The following is a 22217-nucleotide window of genomic DNA, read 5'->3' as shown; positions in this document are numbered from 1 at the left end:
GGGGTGGGAGGTGCATCAGCCCCCAGCAAGCACCCAGCTGGACTCCTGGCCCCTCCGGCCCCAACCTGTGCTGGCCCTGCCACTCCCCTGTGCCCCCTCAGCCCTAACCAGGCACCCTGGAGACACAGCCCTTGTTTGCCTCCCTCGGTTCTTCCTCTTCACTCACCCTTTTAACCGCCAGTGGGGGGTCACGTTGATGAGCAGCAGCCCAGCAGCCTCGGTGTCTGCCCAGCTGCACACAAGGCGGCTGGTGTAGTCATTGTAGCAGCGCAGGGTCTGCAGCGGGACGGTACCTGCAGGGACACGCAGAAGGGTCGCTCTCCTTCAGCCCCTTGCCACTGCCCCCAAGCATCTCCAGGATGCCCAGTCCTGGGGAGGGAACCAGGTTCCTGCAGACGCCCTGGGCAGAGCGGGGCTGGGCGGGGGGGGAGACGACTTGTCCAGGACTCTTCTCCCCACAGAAACACAGCTTCTAGCTTACCCTCAGCACGTTACAGGGCCCCGTGTGCTGGCCTAGGGCAGGGTGCCCTCAGGAGGGGACCAGTGTCAGGCACAGCCCCACCCCTGCACCCCACAGTGCCCCCCAGAAAGAGGTACCACCCAGGTCCACACTCAGGCTTCTCTCCGTCCTCTGCCTGCCTGATCCGGGCTTGGAAAAGGGGCTGTCATTCCTGAGGTCGTGACAGAAGCCAGTCTGGGGGCACTGGGGGGGGCTCCTTCTGTCTCAGAGCCCCAGGAGCCCCCAGAGGGCCTCCTAGCAGCAGAGGTGGCTGGGCTGCTTCAGAGAGAGCCCCAGGCCAAGGCTGCCAGAGGGAATCAGAGCCTCCCGGGAGAAGAGGGGAGGGGGGTGGGGAGCAGAGAAGAGGCTGGACCCACCTGAAGTCAGGGCCTTGCTTGAGTGCCATAGTGAGATGGGCAGGCAGAGACAGGGCCTCCCTCAGTGGGACGCTCAGGCTCCAGGGGAGAGTGACAGGGGTGTGTGGACCTTAGAGGAGAGCCCAGGTGACCAGGTGGAGAGGACAGAAAGGAGCAAGATAGGAAGAAAGGAGAGGTGTGGGTGTCCAAAAGCTTCCAGGGTGCAGTGGGGGTGTCCCCGACATGTTCAGGAGTGAGACGTGGGATGAGGACGGGGACAGAGCCTCAGACTCACCCTGTGACCCTTCCACACTGGGTCCCCAGCACAGAGCCAGCAAGGCCACGAGGAGCGGGCCTGGGAGCAGCGCCATCTGCCGGTGATCTCTGGACCTGCAGGTTGGCGCCCGTTGGATGCTGGTTATGGACAGGTGGGTGTCCTCATTGCTCTGAGGTCTCGTGTCGCTGCCGGGCTGATGTAGTTGGTGTCCTACATCACCAGCTCCTTGTTCACCTGGCAGCAGCCATTCCTCCCTTGGACCTGGGAAAATGGATAGAGGACAGGTGGGGCCCAGTGCCCCTGTCTCCATATGGCAGGACGAAGGCCATGATGGGCCAGGGGGCACCTGGGCTCCTGATCCTGCTGCTGACCTCCTCACTGGGCCCTGGTTCCTCACCTGCCTTGAGGTTGCTACAAACTGTCCTGCAGTCTCTGCTTCGGAGTTTGTACCCCATGTTTGGCGCTGAGCTCCCTCACGTTTTGGGGGTCTTTCTCCCACAGGGGAGACTTCTGTGTGTCTCAGGATGCACAAACACTTTTGGGCCACACCTCCCTGATGCCATCTACTCTGCTGCCCCTCCCTCTAGGCCTGAGGCTCTTCCTGCCCCTTCCCTGTGTCCCAGGGCAGGTGGAGGCCCAGCCTGGGTTCTCGTTTCCTTGCTGTCTCTGGTGATGTTATAGGACACGTCAGATGCTCTTCCTACTCTTCCTCAAAATTCCTAAAACCTACAAAAGATATAAGCAGCACACGTTCCCCCAACATCTGCACACACACACACACACACACACGGGGACAACTGCCACAGGACCAACTGTAAGCTCTGTCTGTGGCTGTGGCAGGGAAGGAGGAGGAAGAGGAGGAGGAGGAGGGACATTGGCAGAACGATCCTGCTTTATCCTCCATGCTCATCCACCACCAAAGCTTTCCCATCTTTCTCTGTCTCTATGCAAATCCACTGTCTGGGGTCCCACTGATTCCAACCTGGTCACACCCACTTAAATTTAGGACTGCTTAACTGGGCCAGGCACCCCTCCCATCCTTGGGGGGACTCAGCCCTTGCTCCTCAGCTCTAACCTCCCCAGATCCCCCATGGCCCTCTCCTGGAAGACCCCAGTCCTGGCCCTGCACCTAGGCCTACCTCTGTGTCAGAACAGCCCCAATTTTCAGGGCTCTCCAGACAGCTGTGAGCTTCTGCCGCCCTCGAGAGGGAACAGAGAAGCCGAAAGAGGAAACAGCCTATTTCTACACACATGCGTTTTCCTGACATCACTCTGCTTCTCGGAATTGTGAGCACTAAGACAACAATTTTTTATTCTTCTAACCACCTCAGAGTGTGTGTGTGTGTGTGTGTGTGTGTGTGTGTGTGTGTGTCTGTGTGTGTGTACCGGGGATTGAACTCAGGTCCTTGCGCTTGCAAGGCAGGCGGTGGAACCACTGAGCTAAATCCCCAGTCCCCTAAAACAAATTTTTTATTCTAGCCCTTACTACTTTGAGGATGTTGTTCCTTCCGCTAGACAGAATATTGTTCCTTCTACCTGGCCTGCTCTGTCTACAGATTACTCATGCTTCAATCTCCACTCAGACAGGGCCTAGACTGGGCAGCCCTCCCTAACTTCCCCTGGCAGGGTTGCAGGCTGTCTTCACTCCTGGGTGGTCCTGCTTCCTGCCTGAACCCTCTGCTGTGCTGGGGACTGGGGAGGAGCTCAGCCTAGACAGTGTATGAAGTGAAGAATCAACCATCAGGGTAAGTCTGGGACGGCCATTCCCTGACACAGTTCTGGGAACAGCCGACAGGAGAAGCAATGCCAGTACCACTGAAACCTGCCCACCTGAGCTCCAGTCTCGGTTCTTTTGCTTGCTAGCTGTGTGTCCTTAGGCAAGTTAGGTGATCTCTTTGTACCTCTGTGTACTGATCAGTAGAGTGGAGGTGACAATGGTCCTTTGATCATGGGCTCATTACAAGGACTGTAATGTTCCATGTAAAGCACTTAGATCCTGGAGTGCAAGTGCTTGTGCTAAATGGTGACTTGTGTGTCACCACTGAAAGCACTGTGAGCACCCCCGGTGGTCTCCAGGGACCTTGATTCCCCATAGCAGAGGGGGTGTCGTGGGTCACCAGGCTGCTGTCATATTTCCTTATTTCCTTCAGAGCTTTTAATCAAAATCAATCTCCCAACCAAAGCTTCCGGTCCCAGAATTGCTCCAGGCCTTCCTGAGGAGCAGAACTTCATGCCTATTTGGTTTCTGAACCCCAAGGGTGATGGTAAAGAACCTCATCTCTGTCCTTTCTGAGCTGATGCCAGTGTCTGAAGACTGCAAGTCCACATTTCCGGACAGATTCTGCCATAAAAATAGCAGAAGGACCCCATGTTCTCATCCCCCAGAGAGGAGTCTCAGCCTTTGGTCAGCCTCTGCCTAGTCATGCCATCTCAGGAGTGTCACTTCCTGTCCCCGATCCTGGCTCTGTGCCCTCCTCAGCTGTGAAATTTGTCAGCCTTCTTCCTGGTCCCAGCTTCCATGTGACCTCAGTGCCAGGAATCAGCCTGGTCCTCCCATGGCCCAGCCGAGGTCTCCAAAGGAACCTGACTCACTTGTCATCATCAGACAACCAACTGTGGGAGGGAAGAATGACTTTGGAACATTACCTATGAAAAATTACCATGATCTTATTATCATAAATATTAGTTTTCAAACTCCAAGTGCTGATATTTTTTCTAGATACAAATACTGAATTCTCAGCCCTGCTCGCACAAGACTGCTCCTGGCTTCCTTTCCGAGATTCCCACTGTGCTTAATAACAACTCTTCTCCCAGCCCATTGGATGAGGGTCCTAATCTCCCTCTGTGGGGTAGAACAGTATTCAGATAAAAGTTTCTGATAATAAATTTCTCGAAGAAACTCTGTACGTACGATTAAGGACTCAGGAGGATTTCCTACTGCCTTCATCTTCAACATCTAAAAACAGATGGCAGCCCACAGCAATCATTTCTACAAGTTTTCGTTTAAATTTTAGCCTCCAGTGACTCAAAACTAAGAGGAATTGCCTCCCTAAAGCGCTCTTGTAAAATCTGCTGTTTTGAGGCATGAGTAGCAAAAGCAAAAACATGTTTGGAATAACTTGCATATATTTTTTCCCCCTCATTTTGGCAGTGCCAGGAATTGAACCCAGGGCCTTTACACTGTGCTACAATTCCAGGCTTTTAAGAGAATAATAATAATAATTATTATTATTATTATTATTATCATTATTGTTATTATTATTATTTTGAGACACGGTCTTGCTAAGTTGCTAAATTACCCACCCTTCTGATTTAGTCCTCCTGAGTCAGCCTCCCAGAATGTTGGGAACAGGTCTGTGCCACCATGTCTGGCTTCTTCCTCTTATTATGCCTGGCTCAAGGAGGTTTGGTAAGGATATTTTTGAACTTTTTTCTTCTTTTGAAACTGGTGACAAAATTGACATTTTGTTTCTAATATATTCCTCCCGAGATATAGAGAACTCTCCTATATGAATTTGACTTGAAGAGTCCATGGCCTAAATGGAATTAAACCACTAAACAATGAATTAGTATTCTTGAAAAGGTTTTATTTCATGTAAGGAATGCTGCTTTTTTAAGAATTAAATGCTACTTCTTTAAGCAATAAACTATCTACAAAGATGGTATTTATAATAGAATTGAACCTCTATCAATCTTCTTTTTATCATTATTTAAATTTTATAAGACCAAACAATGTAAAAGCTGGTCTTCCTGGCTCCAGCCTATAATTTCCAGAACTGTGGGAGGCTGAGGCAGAAGGATCACAAGTTTGAGTCCCAGTTGGGCAACTTAGCAGTTTAGTGAGACTCTTTGTCAATTTTTTTTGTTTTAAGAAGAGGATGGCTGAGAATGTAGCTCTGTGCAAAAGCCCTGGGTTCAAAACTCAGCAACACAGAAATGATCAACAAAAATTATAGTACTGGTCTGGGAAAATGTAGGATAGCTGATTTCCTTAGGAGAAAGGTGCAGAAAGATCAAACAAGGACACTCACAGTTCCAGGGTTGCACTAAGTGCAGTCTGCTGGGGACCTATGGACAGAAACAAGACCATGGGATCTTGCAACCTGGGTCAAAGGGAAGGCTTTATATAGCGGGCACGACAAAAGGGACTTCATCCAAGCCAGAATGTACCTGGTTTTACCTCAAGCTAAAATCTAAGAAGTCAGGACATCCCTGGCGTTAGTGCCCCCGCTCGCCACTCTAATAGCTGTGTGTAGCTAAGGCATGCTGGGAAACTAAGAGGGGAAAGAAAGAGGGTTACTCTGGGACTAACAGCTTAGCCACATCTCAAGATGGCTGCAGTCACGCCAAGCAAGATGCTTCCAGGCATTTTCCTAAAATTATCAAGCAAATGCACTCTCTTAATATTTGTATGAATGATCTATCCATCTTGCTACTCAGCTATTCAAAGTTCTTCTTGTTTGTCTTCATAAAGGAAATAGATTTTGCAATTGTTAATCATTGCAACATTTTACTCTTGCTAGATCAGATATGCATTTACAACTAACTGATTTCATTTTAGAACAAAGAGTACAAAAGCCAAAAAAAAAAATGAGTGCATAAACAAATACATTGTAAGGAGGAAAGAGGGAGAAGTTGAGGGGAGACCCACAGATTGCAATCAGGTAACACAAGCATTAGTGCTCCGAAGGGCAGCCCAGTGACAAGGCAGTAAAAAAGAGAATCAAGGGGACAGATTCTGCCACGGGAGCCAGGGTGCTGGGTCTGGGGGCCCTGGGGAGATCTGGGAGCCCGGAAAGAGTCTCTCTGTTACCCTGGGGAACGATTACATGGGTATTCACCAAACTTCATGCAGTCGGGGCACTTGTATTTAGCAATAAAACTTTTTTTAGTGAATAAAATTTCAACCTGGAAATTAAAGGAAAAACCTGGGCTCCTCTTTTCAGATTCCTTTTCCATCTCCCTGTGTTTGATCGTATTTTTCCTCTTCTTTCTTGCCTTGCTGTATCCTGGGTGAAGCTGGTTCGGCTCTACTCAGGTATGTGCAAAAAGGCTTGTTCTCGCTCCATCTTCCGTGCACCGGCTCCTCTCCTGTGATGGCCGGCGTTCATCTCTCAAGGGCCCACACCAGAAAAGATGGCTCTGTCTCCTCCTCCAAGCAACCACAAGAGGTGTTTTAATAACATACATCTCGTTACTTCAGAGGAACTCATGAGAACTGTTATAGTTGTCTTTCGCTGAAAGTTGGGCCTAAGATGGGAGCATCAGAACTTTCTTCTTACAGAGAGAGGGAATTTTTCTTTTCTTTTTCTTTTTTCCTTTCTATTCCATTCCTTTGCTTTGCTTTCTTTTCTTTTCCTTCCACCTCTCATTCTGCCTGTTCCCAAACCCTAAGTCTGTCCTACAGGGTCCCAGGGTTGCTCCTGACCAAAATGCCCTCCATGGATTTAATTTCATTAAATTTTAGGCGGACTTCTGCATGACTCCATGGGATAAGATCAGAAAATACAGTGAATGTTTACATTTTTAAACTTTATTACAGTAAAAGATACACTGTGATCAATCACCCCCAAATCCGCCCCCACTCTGAACACACCCGTCCCATGGTTCTCGCACTTTGGGAAGCAGTTCCACAGTCCTGTTTTTCATCTTCAGTTGGCACTGTTGTGGCTGCCTAAATGTCCTGAGTCCATTCAAAACATTTACCTTCCATGATTATTTTTTTCCATGATTATTTGAATTTGGGGGAAGAACCAAAAGTTGAATGGAGCCAGTGCCAATGAATCAAGTGGATGACCACACTCCATCATGTGTTTTTTCTTGTTTGTTTGTTTGTTTTTTTGTCTTTTGAGACAGGGTCTCACTGTGTAGTTGAGACTGACCTGGAACTCACTATGTAGCCCAGGCTGGTCTGGAACTCACAGCGATCCTCCTGCCTCAGCCTCCCGAGTGCTGGGATTACAGGCGTGCACCACTACGCCCGGCTCACACCGTCGTGTTTTGATGAGCCCGCCATTGCTGGATGGTGCTCAGCAACAACATGTACTGTGGCTTTTGGTTTTTCAGTTGGTTTTGTTTTTTGGTTTTTTTTAATCACACCTCTTAAAGACACTCATGAAAGAAGACTTCCAGAACTGCTTCAGAAAGAGGCAAGGACAGTGGATGAGTGAGTGTGTTTGAGGCGAGGGAGAGTCTTTTTCCAAAAATTTTAAACATACTTTCTGTGTTTTGATTAGTTCTTGTAGCTATTTTGGAATAAACTGTTGTGAGCCATATTTATCCTCCAGCACCGTAGGACACTGGAGCCTTTTCCTCCTCGATAACTGTATTTTGGTGCCCGATAACCACAGTCCTCATTCCCAGCCCTTCCTGCGCTCTGGTAACCACTATCCTGCTCTTCACTTCTACGACAGGACTTGCTTGGCCTTCGCGCAGAAGGAGAACATGTGGTACTTGCCTTTCTGGCTCACAACGCTAGGTTCAACAAGCTCAGGATGACTTTCCCAGGGCTGTAACCATCACTGAGAGTTTCATTGTCTCTGTGGATCGGGCATCTGTAAGAAACTTGCCAAACTCACTACTGAATCATTTGTGTGCACTGACATAGTTTTTGAGCCATCATCTATTTTCATAAATTATATAATTTAGCTTGAGTGATGCTTCACAAGCATTGGAAGCAACTATATTATCCACAGTCTTAATATGTGTAACAAAGACGAAATGAATGTGTTTATTAGCATCGGAGGATCTCATTTTTTTCCCCTGGGAGACAAGAGCTTGGTTTCACATAAAACAAAATGGGATTGACTTTGAGGTCTCCAGATAGCTTTTAGTTCCAGTCCACAAGTCCCTTTCTGAGAAACAGCAAGCAACCTCCAGCCTGGAAATGACCATCACCTCCCTGACCCAAGGATTCCTTTCTAAAGAGGAGCTGGTGTACTTTGTCCTGGCACTTTAGGGAAACAACAGCTGCATCGAACAAAATAGGAAATTCTCACATCTCACCCTTTCACTGGTATTACTGAAATAACATGGGGATTATCTGTCACTTAAGAGTAATTCGCCTTCTGAGAACTTAAAAATTTAAATGAGCTTAAAAACTTAAAAGAGCTCGCCTTTAAAACTCTGAAGGATTAATGCATTCAAAAGTAGTTAATTATTACATAAGCTTGTCTATGATTATCCTGCCTTGTAATATTTTATCATTTCAAAGGAGACTTGTTGGTTTCTATAAACACTCTGCCTTGGGGAAGGCTGGCATTTGCTTCCCAAGTGTCCCAGCCCGAGGCAAACACCCCATCTCAGGAGCTGGGCTTCCTTCCTACCTCCAGGCAGGCTCCTACGGTTGAGTAATCCATTGGGCACCAGATTAAAACCAACATCAGAAAGATTTTCACCTCTCTTCTTTTGCATTAGCATTTCTACTTCCTTTTGAACTGATCTTGTTAAGTTACATTTTACAGGTTAATTGTGCCTTCCCTACAGATTTTCCAAACTATTGGCATAAAATTGTACATAATATTTTCTTATAAATCTATTACTTTTCCCTATCCCCGGGGCAATATCTACTCTTTTCATTTATTCATTGTATTTGTGTTTTATTTTTAAAAACAATGTCAGCGATGGTAGCATGAAAGCCTGTAAAATACTCTGGAGAACAAAATTGTGGATACCATCTACAGGGAATAGTTAAGTGCATTCATACCCTGAGCACAAATGCAAAATGTTTTCTCGTCTGGAAGGAGGAAGAGCCCTAGTTGTACTCTTCCTGGTACTAACATGCCACCTTGTGGGGTCTTTAGAGGGTCCAAGGAATGTCCCAGGAACATTCCCAATATGGAAACTAAAACCCCGTAATACCAAAGAATTGAATTTTCCTCTTCTCATGGGGAGAAATGGAACAACCGATGGTTGGCTGCTGCCTATTTTTCTTTTCTTGGTACTGGGGATCGAACGCAGGTGGCTTGTGCTTTTGAGGCAGGCGGCAGAACCACTGAGCTAAAACCCCGGCCCTACTGCCTATTTTTCTTAAGCAGGCTGTGAGGTTTCCTGTCCCTTCCAAGAAAAGCTGGCTTATCTCACATAAGTGAGGAATGCCTCATGTCCACAATACCTTTGTTAAAACTTTCCCCTCACAAATTTGCTAAAATCCCTGCATGCCTGGAATCCCACCAGCTTGCTGTCTGTATGTGCATATACTATTCTGAAAAATTAGCAGAAATGGCAGGGGATTTAGCTCAGTGGTTCTGCTGCCTGCCTCGCAAACATAAGGACCCAAGTTCGATCCTCGGTACAAAAAAAAAAAAAAAAAAGCAGAAATGAATTACACCATCATCCTAAGTAAGATAATAGAACATTGTGAGTGGACATCGCAGGGTCCTGGCAGTTCCCCATCTGGCTGCTGCAGGGGCTCCCTGAGGCCCAGAAGAGCCCCACGCGTAGTGCTGGCCTGTGTGAAGGACCGCTGGAATGCAGGCAGACTCTAAGATGGTCCCACCTTCCAGCAGAAAAGTAAAAACCATGATGTCAGTGCCTGCTTAAAACAAGGCTTGTTATCTGAGGGTCTCTGGGTGAGAACACATGTGCTCCGCTGGGTTCTTACGAAGAGGCTAGAAGGAGTGTGTCTGCCTCTTCCACTGCGCTGAGACAGAGTGATGCTCTTTACAAGGAGCACTCCCTCACCAGGCCCTGAGTCTGTCGGCATGCTGATAGCAGAATTCCCCAGCTTCCAAAACAGTGAGCAGTAAATTCCTGTTGTGAGTAAATCACCCAGTCTAAAGACTGTGTTTCAGAAGCCCATACAGATGAAGACAACGCATGAGCCATTCCACGAGTCAGTGTACAACACGGCAGCTGCTGTCACCACAGTTAGCACAGGGGAGAGAGCAAGAGAATCAGTCTCTTCCTCCCTCAACCTGAAAGTGACATTCCTACCCCTTTACAGCATTCCACTAATTGGAAATAAGTCACAGGTCTGGCCCACAGTCTGCAAGGGGAGACACATGAGTCCAGGACCACCAGGAGGCAGGGTCACCAAGCCATTTTAGAATACTGTGTTCAGGCCAGACATGGAGGTGCACGCCTGTAATCCCAGCACTTGGGAGGCTGAGGCAGGAGGATCCCTGGGAGTTCGAGACCAGCCTGGGCTGCATAGTGAGTTCCAGGTCAGTCTCAACTATGTAGTGAGACGCTGTCTCAAAAAACCAAAAAAAAAAAAAAAATCTAGTGGTGGGCTGGGGATTTAGCTCAGTGGTGCCTCTGCCTGCCTCACAAGAACAAGGTCTAAGTTCGATCCCCAGTACCAAAAAAACAAACAAGCAAACAAAACATCTAGTGGTTTCCCTTTATGGGTGCACTGTTCCTTCCTTTGGAGAAGGACAAAAGCAATACTCACCATGTTACCATTTGGTAGTAGAGCAGGGTCCCCCTCAAAGGCTCTGAGTCCACACACTCAGCTCCGGGAACTGGACACAGGCCGCAGCTCCCTATTACAGTGACGCAGCTCACTAGACTTTAGAATTTTTGCCCTTGTACAGAATAAAACTTTAATAGGCTGCTCAACTAGGTCAGTCCTAAGGACACCGTGGCCAGTTAGGTTCTGCGAAAGATCCCTTGGGTCACACTACCCTTTCTTGCTTTGTTCTGCTTCCTGTCATGGTAACCACACTTGATGAAATCCATTCCCTGGGTCTCTCCACTGCCCAGGATCCCATCAGGCCCCAGGGAATCCATCAGCCTATTTCAAAGGCGGAATCTCCCACTGTCATCACCATCTGCAAGAGAAAACTACCACAGAGCCCTTCCGTAGGTGCTGAAATGATCGCATTTCCGAAGACTTCTAGTATGTGGGCTATCGGACAGAAATGATGCAGAGACAACAAGAATAAGGAGTCATGGTGACACAAGGACCCTCACCTAGCATGCTGTTTCTCCCAGCAATAAGTTGCACCTGTCTTAATGTCTCTGCTAAAACTGCAGAGTTGGAAACATCCAGCTGCTTTTTATCAATTTGCAAGCGCTTACACCTCGTTCTTGCTATGAGCTTGTTCTCAGGATGATTTGCTCTGAGCTGAGAGGTCACTCTTCAGGCTCATTACACATTTGTCTGAAGGCGGATGCATATCTCCAGGTTAGTGTAGCTCCTTGTCCCCAGGTGACTGCTTGGAACTGATGATTTTTTTTTTTTTTTTTTGAGACAGGGTCTCACTATGTAGTTGAGACTGATCTGGAACTCACTATGTAGCCCAGGCTGGTCTTGAACTCCTCCTGCCTCAGCCTCCCAAGTGCTGGGGTTACAGTCATGCCCCACCACACCCGGACTAGTCCTCACTATTTTGGTAAAAACACTAAAGTGTTTCTACATGGTTGAGTGCAGGCAGCGTTCTCTGTGTCACCCTTTGGGAAGGTGGAGTAGGTCATATGCACTCACCTCCCTAAGCCTGTGCATTCCCTCCTCTATAATTTACAAGGGAAAACTTGAGCATCGAGATGTCATTCAATGGTCCATGGTCTTTCGCACTGAGCAAACTCTACTCCTAGCTGCGCAGTCTGACCCATTAACCCAGTCTCTGATGAATGCTTCCGTATTAGTGAATTAAGTCTAACCCACTATGGTATTCTTTCTGCTCTGGTCTAACATCTTGAAAATTCATTTCTCGCTTATTCCCTGGGTTTCTACCAATACAAGTAGTTTCAGCATCTCCTCCCAGGTCAGCCTTTGTGCTTACCATCCTGGGGTCCACCAGGCTTCCCAGGCCAGGAAACAATGAAAAGAGGGGAAGGGGCTCTGGAGAAGGCAACATGGCCCTCAAGTCTACATCTCTGGTCAGTTAATTTAGATCTTCAGGCAAGGGAAAGCTGTCCTCCTTAGACAGAGAGAAAAAACTCCTACTGATATTAATAGGGGCTCACAGAATTGGGGGATTCTGAAATTCATCAGAATCTGCCCAAATGTCCTCATTCCTAGTCATATGGTCTCTCTTCTCAATTAATCCCTTACATTTGACATAACTGATCTAACAAGGGCATTAATTTAATTTGTATTATATTTATATTTTCACAAAATCAGATTCAGCATTTGCTTGGCAGAAATCTTGACCCTGTGATTATAAGACATAAGAAATTATTTCAGAGTTATCTAGAACTTCCTCAGTCTTCAACCTTGGCTTTGCACTCTAATTTTAAAGCCCTAAATTTGCCTTTCTTTCTTTCTTTCTCTTTAACTCCAAGTTATCTGGTATTGTGTCAGTTAGTCTAAATTATCAATTTGACTGAATTAAGAGGCTTAGATTACAGGGGCGTTGCGCTCACCAGTTCACTGCCAAAGGTGCTGCTGGGAGGTGTGGCCTGGCTGGAGGAGGTAGGTCCCTGGGTATGATTTGTGAGGGTATATCTTTTACAGGGCTCTTCCTGTGCGACCTGCTTACTGAGCAGCTCTATTTCACCATGCCCTTCTACCATGACATTGCTGCCAAAGACAACCAACCTGAAACCTGAAAAAAATGCATCCCATTTTGTTTCTCTGGCTGCTTTTGTTTCTTTCTAGCTTCTAATGTTCCTGTCCATTGGTGCCCTCTGCAGTAGTACATAATAATCACTTTTTTTAAGTGGCCCACATCGCATCTAGTAGCTGTAAAAGTTTTTTGTACTTTCTTTTTCCTCAGCAGTCAATAGGCCCTTTTTTTCTACATAGCTCCATGTACATACAAAGTTGCAAAGGCATATTTGGAATCAGTATAGATGTTAGTTTTTTGTCCTTTTCTAGCAAAAGAACCCTTGTCAAGGCTATTAGCTCTGTCTTCTTGGCTGAGGGTCTGGTAGGCAAAGGCTGAACCTCTACCACAGAGTCCAATGTCACCATTGCCTATCTTGCCAGTTGGATCCCTTCCAACATAGAACTACTTTCATTCATGAAATATTCAACATCAGGGTCTCCAAGATGGCAATCTGTGAGACCTCCCCAGCTTGGGAATATTTTATCCATGAATTTCATATAGTATGAAGGGGAGAGTTCAACTCTCAGTTCAACTGGGATCAAAGTAAACAGATTAAGGGTGTTTACTGTCTCTAGGGTTATGTGGAAATTCTCACATAGGAGCCCTTGATACTGAGTTATCCCCAGATTTGATAACCAATGGTGCTCTCTCTGGTATGCTAAGGTTACAACTGAGTGTGGTTTTCGAATGGTCAGTTTTAACCCAAGTTCAGTTTGTCAGCTTTTCTGCATCAGCAGGGCAATGGCAGCAAGTGTCCTGAAGCATGGAGGCTATCCTAGGCCCACAAAGTCTAACTGTTTTGACGAATATGCCACCAGACCATGTCAGGATCTCATGACCTGGGTTAAGACTCCTATGGCCATTCTCTTTTATTCATGGACATATAGGAAGAAAGTCTTGGTTATATCTGGCAGTCCTAAGGCTAGGGTCTGAGTCAAGCTTTCCTTGATTTTCCTAAAGGCTCTCCTCCTGGCCAGATTTTCAGAGGAGAATCTCTTTTTTCCACCAATATCTGGCTTTATATAGGAACTTGGGCATAAATGAGAAATTTGGGATCCAGGTATGGCAGAATCCCATTGCCCCCAGAAACTCTCTTATTTGACACTGGGTGGTTGGAGTTGGGAGGGCATCAACAGCTTGCTTCCACTCTATGCCTAGCTGGTGCCCCCCTTGGACCATTGTGAGATTTAGATACTTGACCTCTTGTTGGCAAATTCGTGTCTTTTTCTTGGCTACCTTATCTTTAGTCCCCCAAAGTAAATGAAGGTCTTTAGTTTCCTGATAGTAGTCTCCTCAGGTTGGGGCTGTCAATAGGTGCTAAAGACCCTTGCAATTAGGTTCTAGCACCCACCTGCCAAGTATATGATGGAGACATGAGAAAAAAAATACACTAAGAGACAGAACTAAAAGAGAGAAAGTGGGTTGCCAGGACAACCAATGCTGGTGCAACCAACAAAAGCACTGACCAGTTCCAGGCACTGATTTTTATTGGCAATCAATTGGGGAAAAGGTGAACTACGTGTGGTTTCTATAGAAATTAATGTAAACAAGGCTCATAAGGGACCAGACAAAGCATTCTCAAATTAGGAACAGAATAGACAAAATATATAGTTGTAATTAGAACATTGTCCTTCTAGTCAGAAGGTTTTAGTTGTGGGAATGGAATTTGGGTGTGAGTTACTCTGACCTTGGCACATAGGCTTCAGCCAGACTCACTTCTGTAAACAAGCCAATTGTGGGGTTAACTCTTTACAGCCTGATTTGGGCATAATCAATATTACAGGGCCAGGGATTTAGCTCAGTGGTGTCACTGCCTGCCTCTCAAGTGCAAGGTCTTGAATTTGATCCCCAGTATATATTTTTTAAAAGATTATAGTTCTTTGAAAGTAGGAGGTCATCTACATACATAGTAGGATGCAAATGTCTCCTGGTGGAATGAAAGCTTTGAAGTTTGTGGCCAGTGCCCCTCCAAAGATTGTAGCAGAGTTTTTGATCCTTTGGAAAAGCCTAGTCCAGCTCAGCTGTTCTTTTTATGTCTGTGACAGGATCCTTCCAATGAAATGTAAAGGTGGGCTGACTGACCAATGTGAGGTACAGACAGAAAAAAGCATCCTTTAAATCTAAGCAAGTAAACTAGGCAGTACTTGCCAGAATAAGTCCCATCAATGTGTATAGATTTGGTACCATTGGGTATATGGTTTTAGTGCTTGATTTATAGCATGTAAGTCTTGTACTGGTCAATATTCATTAGTTCCTCATTTGGGTGTATGCAAAAGCAGAGTGTCCTGGAATGACTGGCATTTTGTCAAGTTTCTATATTCTAAGAGCCATTTTAAATGTCCCTGAATGCCTTTTATGGCTTCCTAGGGAAGGAGGTATTGGTGGACTCAAACCAGAATTGTTCCTGCTTTTAGTTCCACAATCACTGGTGTTTGGTTTATAGCCAGCCTAGGTGGATTATCTTCAGCTCATACCCCAGGACTCTTATATGCCAGCCCATACAGTTTATTTGTTCTGGATTGTGGCTGCTTATCTAAATATAGTCCTTATTCCTCAGCCTATGGGATGGTAAAGGTCAATACCATGATCTCTGGGTGAGTCAAACTTAAAGGCATCTTTTCTGCAGCCCAAAGGGAATTTGAGCCTGTAACTTGTGGAGTAAGTCTCTTCCCAACAGCGGAACAGGGCAGTTTGGAAGATACAGGAACTCATGCTGGACCTCTTTTTCCCCTGTGACACACCTCTTAGACCAGAAAAAATGGCCTCCATTCTGAGACCCCAGTGGCTCTAACAATAGTCACTTGATTTTTGGATAGTGGCCCAATGGGTTGAGTCATTATTGAGCGCTCAGCTCCACTATCTACCAGAAAGTCCATCAATTGACCCCCTACTTTCACTGTGACCAGGGGCTTCTGAGGGCCTTAGGAGATGGAACTCAGTCTTGCCTAGTCCCCGTAACCTTCAGTTCCTGCCAGTCCAATGAGGCCAGCATCTGGTTTCTTCTGGGAGGGATAGCCTTTTGCATGTGGCCTCCTAATTTTGGAATTTTTATCATCTCTGTCATCATTTTCTGGGCACTCATTTTTCCAGTGTCCATGTTTTTTTATATTGTGCACCTTTGTGCACAATGCAATATAGCTTTGGTCGACTTGTAGATCCTGGCTTGGTTTGGCTCCTGTTTTGCCAATGTTTGCACCCCTGCCCCTTAGTGATCTCTTTTTTTCCCCATGAGTGCTGTTGCCAACAGATCTGCTTTCTTTTTGAGCCTTCAGTCAGGCTCCTGCTTTGCTTCCCAGTCAAGGTTACTGTATATTTTGGTGGCCAACTCTTAATCTTTCTTGTTCCCACTTTGTCTCTGATGCTACTGGCAGGTTGATTCTTTTTTTTTTTTTTTTTTTTTTTTTTTTTTTTTTTTCCTTTTGGCTTTTGCTCAGCTCAGGCCACAGGTGTCTTTCAGTAAGCCTCTAAACAGGGCAGTAGCCAAGAGGGTCTACATTATATTCAGCCATGAATCAATTTAAAGAACTTGGTTGGGACACCCTAGCCACCCTCTGTCTTCAGTCGCCACCCACTGTATGCATCCGATTGTTTCCCATCTATGGTCCCTTCCACTGACCACCCAACATCAAAGGAGGGCTAATTTGCTTCATAAAGGGTTCTCAACCCCACGGGGATCAATTGTAGTCCACAGTCCACAGCCGCTTTTGAAGCTGTTTAACATACATTTTTAATGGAGCGAGTTTCTACTCTGTTAAAACACAAATCATTCTTTCACACACATTTGCTTCAGGAGCAACTTGAGCTCCACCAAACTATCAAGCCAAAGCAACCCTACATATTTCTTTTGATAACGTATTTCCTCAAGCTTTTGCTCAGCGTAGGTAAGCTATCGGGTCTTGTCATTCTCTTTTTATCTCTCTAGCAGGACAAAACTTTTATCATATGAAGTCCTCTTATATCGGAAATATATCTCTCATAGCCTTCTTAGTACTTTTCCCCATCTCATTACTATAAACCTTCTATAACAAACTTGGCTGCAGCTGCTTGCAGCTCCTTTTCTTCCTTTTTTTTTTCTTTATTCACAGACTGTTACATTTTAAATTTGACTGGCTGCCAAAGGACCTCAAATAACCTTGAATCAGTGTTCTTGTCTTAAACCGAAAGAGCTGAGAAAAGGGAAAGTTAACCCTATAATTACAATTCAAGAATTTGCAATGCACAAGAAATGTTTTAAGCACACCAATTAAAATAAACACCATTCAAACTGGAAATCACAGATACATGTATCAGTTAGCTAAAATTTATAATTTGATTCCTCCTGTAAAAAAAACCACCCTCACCCTTTCTTGCTCTGCACTCTTTGGTGCTTTTCCAGGTTTTATTATTATTATTATTCCATTTATTCACATGCACTTGTTCACTTCCCCATTCCATTTTTTTTTTCTCACCCGTATGGTGCTTCGATGAGTACATAAGAAATATGCGTAGGTGCCTAACAAGAGAAAAATTTCAATCCTGCGGGAGGGGAGGAGGCATGGCCACTTTCACATCCTTTTATAAAAGGGACCTAAGTGTCAAGTTATAGAGATGACTTTAATTCTTGTATGTGTACTATTTTCTATAATAAAATGAATTGTATTTGTAGTCAGACTTTTAGAAAAAGAAACAAAATTGTTTAAATCAGTAATCAGCATACACCACGTGCCTATCATGTGTGGGGCTCTGGGTTCAGTCCCCAGTGCTACAAAAGAAGGGGCGGGGAATGGATTGGCAGTAGAATGGATTAGCTAATCCCTTCCAGACTCTTACTTTGGGAAACAGCTACACTTTCTGGAAATGAGCAGATTCCACCAGTAGCTCAAGGACGCCCACTTCTGCCGGCACCACCCACTTCCCTCCACGCCTTCACTGAGCTTTGACTCGGCGTGGTGCTGCCACCTAGAGGTCTGTGCTCGACATTACTTTCAGCCCCTCCTGCTGGAGTTTGCTGTTCTTTTACGGAGCTGGGGATTCAGGACTAAGGATGGGACAGATCTTCTTCGGGTGTGAGGACAGCCTGGGAAGAGCAAGATAGAATGAGATAGCGAATGCCAGTGCGTGCATCTGCACGTGCAAAGCCACGTGCAAAAGGAAAGTGTGGGGGGCCACTTGTTCCAAAATTCTTATGAATTTCAAACCTATGACAGTAGTGTTAAACCCAGCTGGGAACCTTCTGAGCGCGAAGCCCTGCACAATCGCGGAGGTTGCATAGCTGTGGATCCAACCCTGCTTTCACCCTTGCCTGTTGATGTGAGCTAGCAATGCTTCTGTGTCATTCCAGTGGAATTCTGTGCCTGTGGATGTGTGTCTGTAAATTTCCTTAGGCTATAGCGTTTAGGTGCTTGTTTGACGTATTGTGGCATTTGTGCATATGTGTGAGAGACAGCAGCTTTCTGTGCTCCACTGGTCAGGCCTCTGGGCAGCGGAGGAGTGGGAAGGAGGGGTTCTCTGTCCAGACTGTGCACGCTGAGGAGACCAAATTCTAGCGTGGCTTCTAGCTGCACAAGGCCACGTCCCTAGGATGGCCCCGCCGCCCGTGAGAACACCGACCCGGGAGGGCCTGCCGCCCAGCAAGGATTTACTGTATGCTCCAGCCAACTTCTCATCATGGGCCGCTGACCTCCCATTCTTAGAGCTTTGGCTAAAAAGGGCTGACAGTGGTGAATCTTCCCTCTGTCCTCAGAGATAGATATGGATCTCCTACAACTCCCGGACCTGGAAGCCATTCCTTTGAAATGGAACCATCAGGAAGCACCAGGACTTGGTGTCTCGCAGTCTCTAGGAGGACAGGATCCCAACCTTGACAATAATAACCAGTGAACAGACATGACAGCCATTCACCTTGATACTCACCAGCCTTTTGTATTTTCCCTGAGTCCCTGCTCTCTCACTTAACACCCTTGTCCTTCCTTTCAAAAGCCTTTGCAAATCAAAAAGGAGCTTGGCTCTTTTCCCTACTATTTAATTTCTTTTGAATGGTTAACTCATTTTTATTTTCTAATAAAGCTTCTAGTGACAAAATGCATGTAAAATTAAAATTTTATAATTTCCAAAATGTAAGCTGCCTTTGTTAACAAAGGTATTTGTCTGCATGTCTTGAGCTGCAAATACTTGAAGGCTCTTATAAAACTTAACATTTATTTTGAAAAGTTAACTTAAAAATTCTCACCATGGCCGGGCATGTTGGCACAGGCCTGTAATCCCAGCACTCAGGAGGCTGAGGCAGGAGAATTGCTGTGAGTTCGAGACCAGCCTGGGCTATATAGTGAGTTCCAGGTCAGTCTCAAGTATATAGTGAGACCCTGTCTCAAAAAAAATTCTCGCCGTGCTGCTGGGCATACCACTGCTGTCTCTGCTTGCGATTTTCCAACTCAGTGAGACGAGCCTGTCTGTAGGCGATGTGCATTTTGACAATTTGTTCCAGTTCCTTCATGAAGAGCAACTTTAGCCTTCCCTGGTATGCATCCATCAGCCAGCTGAAAGAGTCCCCACTTCAGAATGCAGTGAGATTTCACAGGGGCTCAAGCTTAAACTTGAAGCCGGTCAGGAATTCCTGCGGTGTGTGCAGCTGCAGGTACCAGAAGGGACTGGTTTCTCTCAGTTTGCTGTGGCTGGTGTGTGACAGGAGGAGGTTGGTCACCCTGAGGTACGCTAGGAGCACAGAGATGCCTGTCCTGAGCCTTTTTATTTGTGTGATCTATGTAATAGTTTCCAAGTTCTGAAGACTCAGCTCGTCCCCATCCAAGAGGAAGTCCTTCTCGTTCAGGAGGATGCTTGAGTTGTGTTTGTGTTATGATCTGCATAATATTTTCTCCCTCTCCTTACCCAGTCCACAGGCCAGCCAGGGGGCAGGGGCAAGTCTTCCTATCCATGGTTAGTTAAATTTCCTAAAGATGTAGCAGCAACTCTCTCAATACCCGGAGCATGCCTCCCCTGATTCTGTGGCATTCTTTGGAAGAGATCATGGTTGTATTCATAATATCTGTAGTCTTCATGCACACGATCTCCCAGTGCCCGCCTTCTCTGACCATCAAAAAAATTGCCCGAATAATAATATCGAGAACTGGAATCTCCATTTTCAACAGCAAAATTAACTTCTGTCAAAAATGACTGAGAGGAGCCACACTCCTGAGGGAAATCTGCTAGGCTCCTGGCAAGGTAAGAAGGTGCAGATAATCTGTTGCTTTCTCTGCTCCTTAGTTCATGAGGTGTTCTTTGAATTGGAGTTCTAAAGAAACTCTGGTTTCTTGAAACTACTCCATCTCCAGAAATCGAAAAAGCAGCAGAGCTTACACCGCCTGCCTTGCAAGCGCAGGGACCAGAGTTCGATCCCCGGTACCAAAAAAAAAAAAAAAAAAAAAAGGCAGCAGAGCTTGAATCTGGAAGACAGATGTCAGTTGTCTTGGAATTGTTGGACCATACCCGATAAATGAAGGCATGAGATTCCGCAGGAGAGGTGACATCTCCTTCTTGACGTACTTCCGCTGCATCTCGACCGGCTTGGACGCTGCGTTTCTCCTGGCTTCCTGGGCCGCTGGCGCAGTGCGCTGGCCGCCGCTCACTCACAGGTCCGTTCCTTCCCAGATGTTGGCCTGCTCCTTCCCGGAAGTGGCCAGCTCTGCGACCATGCCTGGGGACGCCCTGAGGGGAGGCTGGGGACGCTGGGCCCAGGCCATGGTGCACCGCCCTCCGCCTGGTCACAAATTGCAGTGTGCTCCTAAGGACGCAGCTATTCCCCAGCTGCTCAGAAGGCTGAAGTAGGAGATTCACTTGAGTCCAAGAGTTTGAGGCCAGCCTGAACAGGATAGTGGGACCTGACCTCAAATCAAATCAAATCAAATCAAATTAAACAGCAGGAGGCCATTGTTTGGGATTAAGTTCCTGTACTAGGCCCTAACAGATCAGGCTAAAAATCAAAATGGAGTCAGTCGTGCTAAACTTCAGCCTCACTGAGCTGTTCCTAAATTGTTTACCTGACCTCGCAATGAGTTGGGATTGGAGGGATAAGTGTCACATTTCCCCAACAAGCTAGTTTCAATCGACATGTTAATGAAGTCTCCTCTGCCTTAATCCTCTCACACACACAAAAAAAAGAGAACCTGAAGTAGTCTGTTGTTAATCTGGGATTTTTCTATTGTTCTATCTCCCTGTCTGGCCTTACAGAGAGAGTGTCTTTCACCTGCCCTTTGCTGTCTGAAAACCAGCCTCCTCTGCCCGCTCATTGGAACTTCTTGTGTTTTATGGCATGAAGTGGTGCCAGACTCTACAACTGACATAAAGCCAAGTAATACACTTATATAAAGTTGTCCTTTGGCAGTAATTACTGGATGAAAGTTCACTTTCACCCCTTCATTGTGTGGCCGTGATTCTCTCTGACACTGTGCCTTCCACCTGTACCATTCCAGGGTGCCCCACAGCCCAACAAACACCACCTTGGCTCCCACGGGAGGGAGCTGAGCTGGTGTCACTCTCCTCCCACCCAGAGCCCCTCCTCCAGTGCCCTTGGGTGTTGCGCGCCTGGGGAGACTGGGTCCAGCTGCTTAGTGATGTACATATTCCTCCCACTCCGCTTCTAGGAAATTCCAAATCTGAGGCTGCCCTCTGAAGCTTGTGGGCTGTTTGCTTGATTTCTCCTTGTGCAACCAGCTGGCAAGGAACATTGCAGCAGCGGGTAATGGAGATGCGTTAGCCCTGTCTGGTCTCTAGTCACCTTCTAGACTCCGCCAAATCCTCTCAGTTGTTCTGCCTCTGCTGAAAATGTTCTTCCTTTTTCTCTTTCTTTTTTAATGATCCCCGGCTAAACCACATGTGTCCATACCTACTCCGAGCCAGGCACAGCTGCAGAGGTGACAAGTTAGGACCCCTTGGTGAATGCACCCAAGCAGCAGCCCTGTGATGTGGGTTCTGACATCCCCAGTCTATAGGCGAGGACTCAGAAGACCCTTAGAGCACTTGCCTGACCCTGAGGCAGGAGATGAGGGTGTGGCCTGTCAAAGACCAAGGTTCCAGGACAGAGGGGCAGGTAGAGCCCTGCCCTTGGGACCAGAGTGCGAAGTCTTCAGCTGTTCTCTTGAGCATTTGAGCAGCTTTCAATAGGGTGGCCTAGACCTGAGGTCAGCCTGAGAACAAGAGATACAAAAGACCTTGCCATTGAGCCCCTGGCCACTGTGCTCTCTCACAGCGATCTGTCCTCACCCCATATAGGGATCACGTTTTCTACTTTTATTTGGCCCAAACTCTGCAGAGCATGTTACTTTTTGTTTTTCCCCATACCTTTGATAAATGTAAAACCTCTCTATCTTTTGCACTTGACCCGTTTTTCCTTTCAGGACAGAAAGAACCTACAAACCACTGCTAGAAGGAGACTTCTGCACCCCAAGCCCAGTAACAGGGCCTCAAGGCTGTGTGGCAAACTGTCCACAGAGGAAGAATCCCAAGAGTGGAGCCCTGATCTGCCCACTGCAAGGGTCCTCAAGGCCTGGGGTCCAATCACAGTTCTTCCTCTCACTTCCTCTGGACCTTGACGATTCATTTCTCTGTCCACATGTGCC

General features: G+C 46.6%; 1 protein-coding gene and 1 pseudogene across 1 annotated transcript in view; both read right to left on the bottom strand.

Annotated features, from left to right (window-relative positions):
- LOC104855301 (cytokine receptor common subunit beta) overlaps positions 1-2486 on the bottom strand; it is a 13323-nt gene extending 10837 nt beyond the window's left edge. The window contains exons 1-3 of the mRNA XM_033765940.1: positions 2272-2486; positions 1151-1393; positions 167-293 (exon numbers count right to left, since the gene is read on the bottom strand). Of these exons, the coding sequence (XP_033621831.1) occupies positions 167-293; positions 1151-1226 (203 nt within the window). The 5' untranslated portion in view covers positions 1227-1393; positions 2272-2486. The remainder of the gene's footprint in view (positions 1-166; positions 294-1150; positions 1394-2271) is intronic.
- A 16487-nt stretch (positions 2487-18973) lies between these two features.
- On the bottom strand, positions 18974-21220 carry LOC104855294 (annotated as a pseudogene).
- Between the last annotated feature and the right edge of the window lie 997 nt (positions 21221-22217).

Source organism: Fukomys damarensis, unplaced genomic scaffold, assembly GCF_012274545.1.
Source record: "Fukomys damarensis isolate Sample0158 unplaced genomic scaffold, DMR_v1.0_HiC HiC_scaffold_19, whole genome shotgun sequence".
In the NCBI taxonomy this organism is placed as follows: domain Eukaryota; kingdom Metazoa; phylum Chordata; class Mammalia; order Rodentia; family Bathyergidae; genus Fukomys; species Fukomys damarensis.
This window is presented reverse-complemented; position numbering and strand designations above follow the sequence as displayed.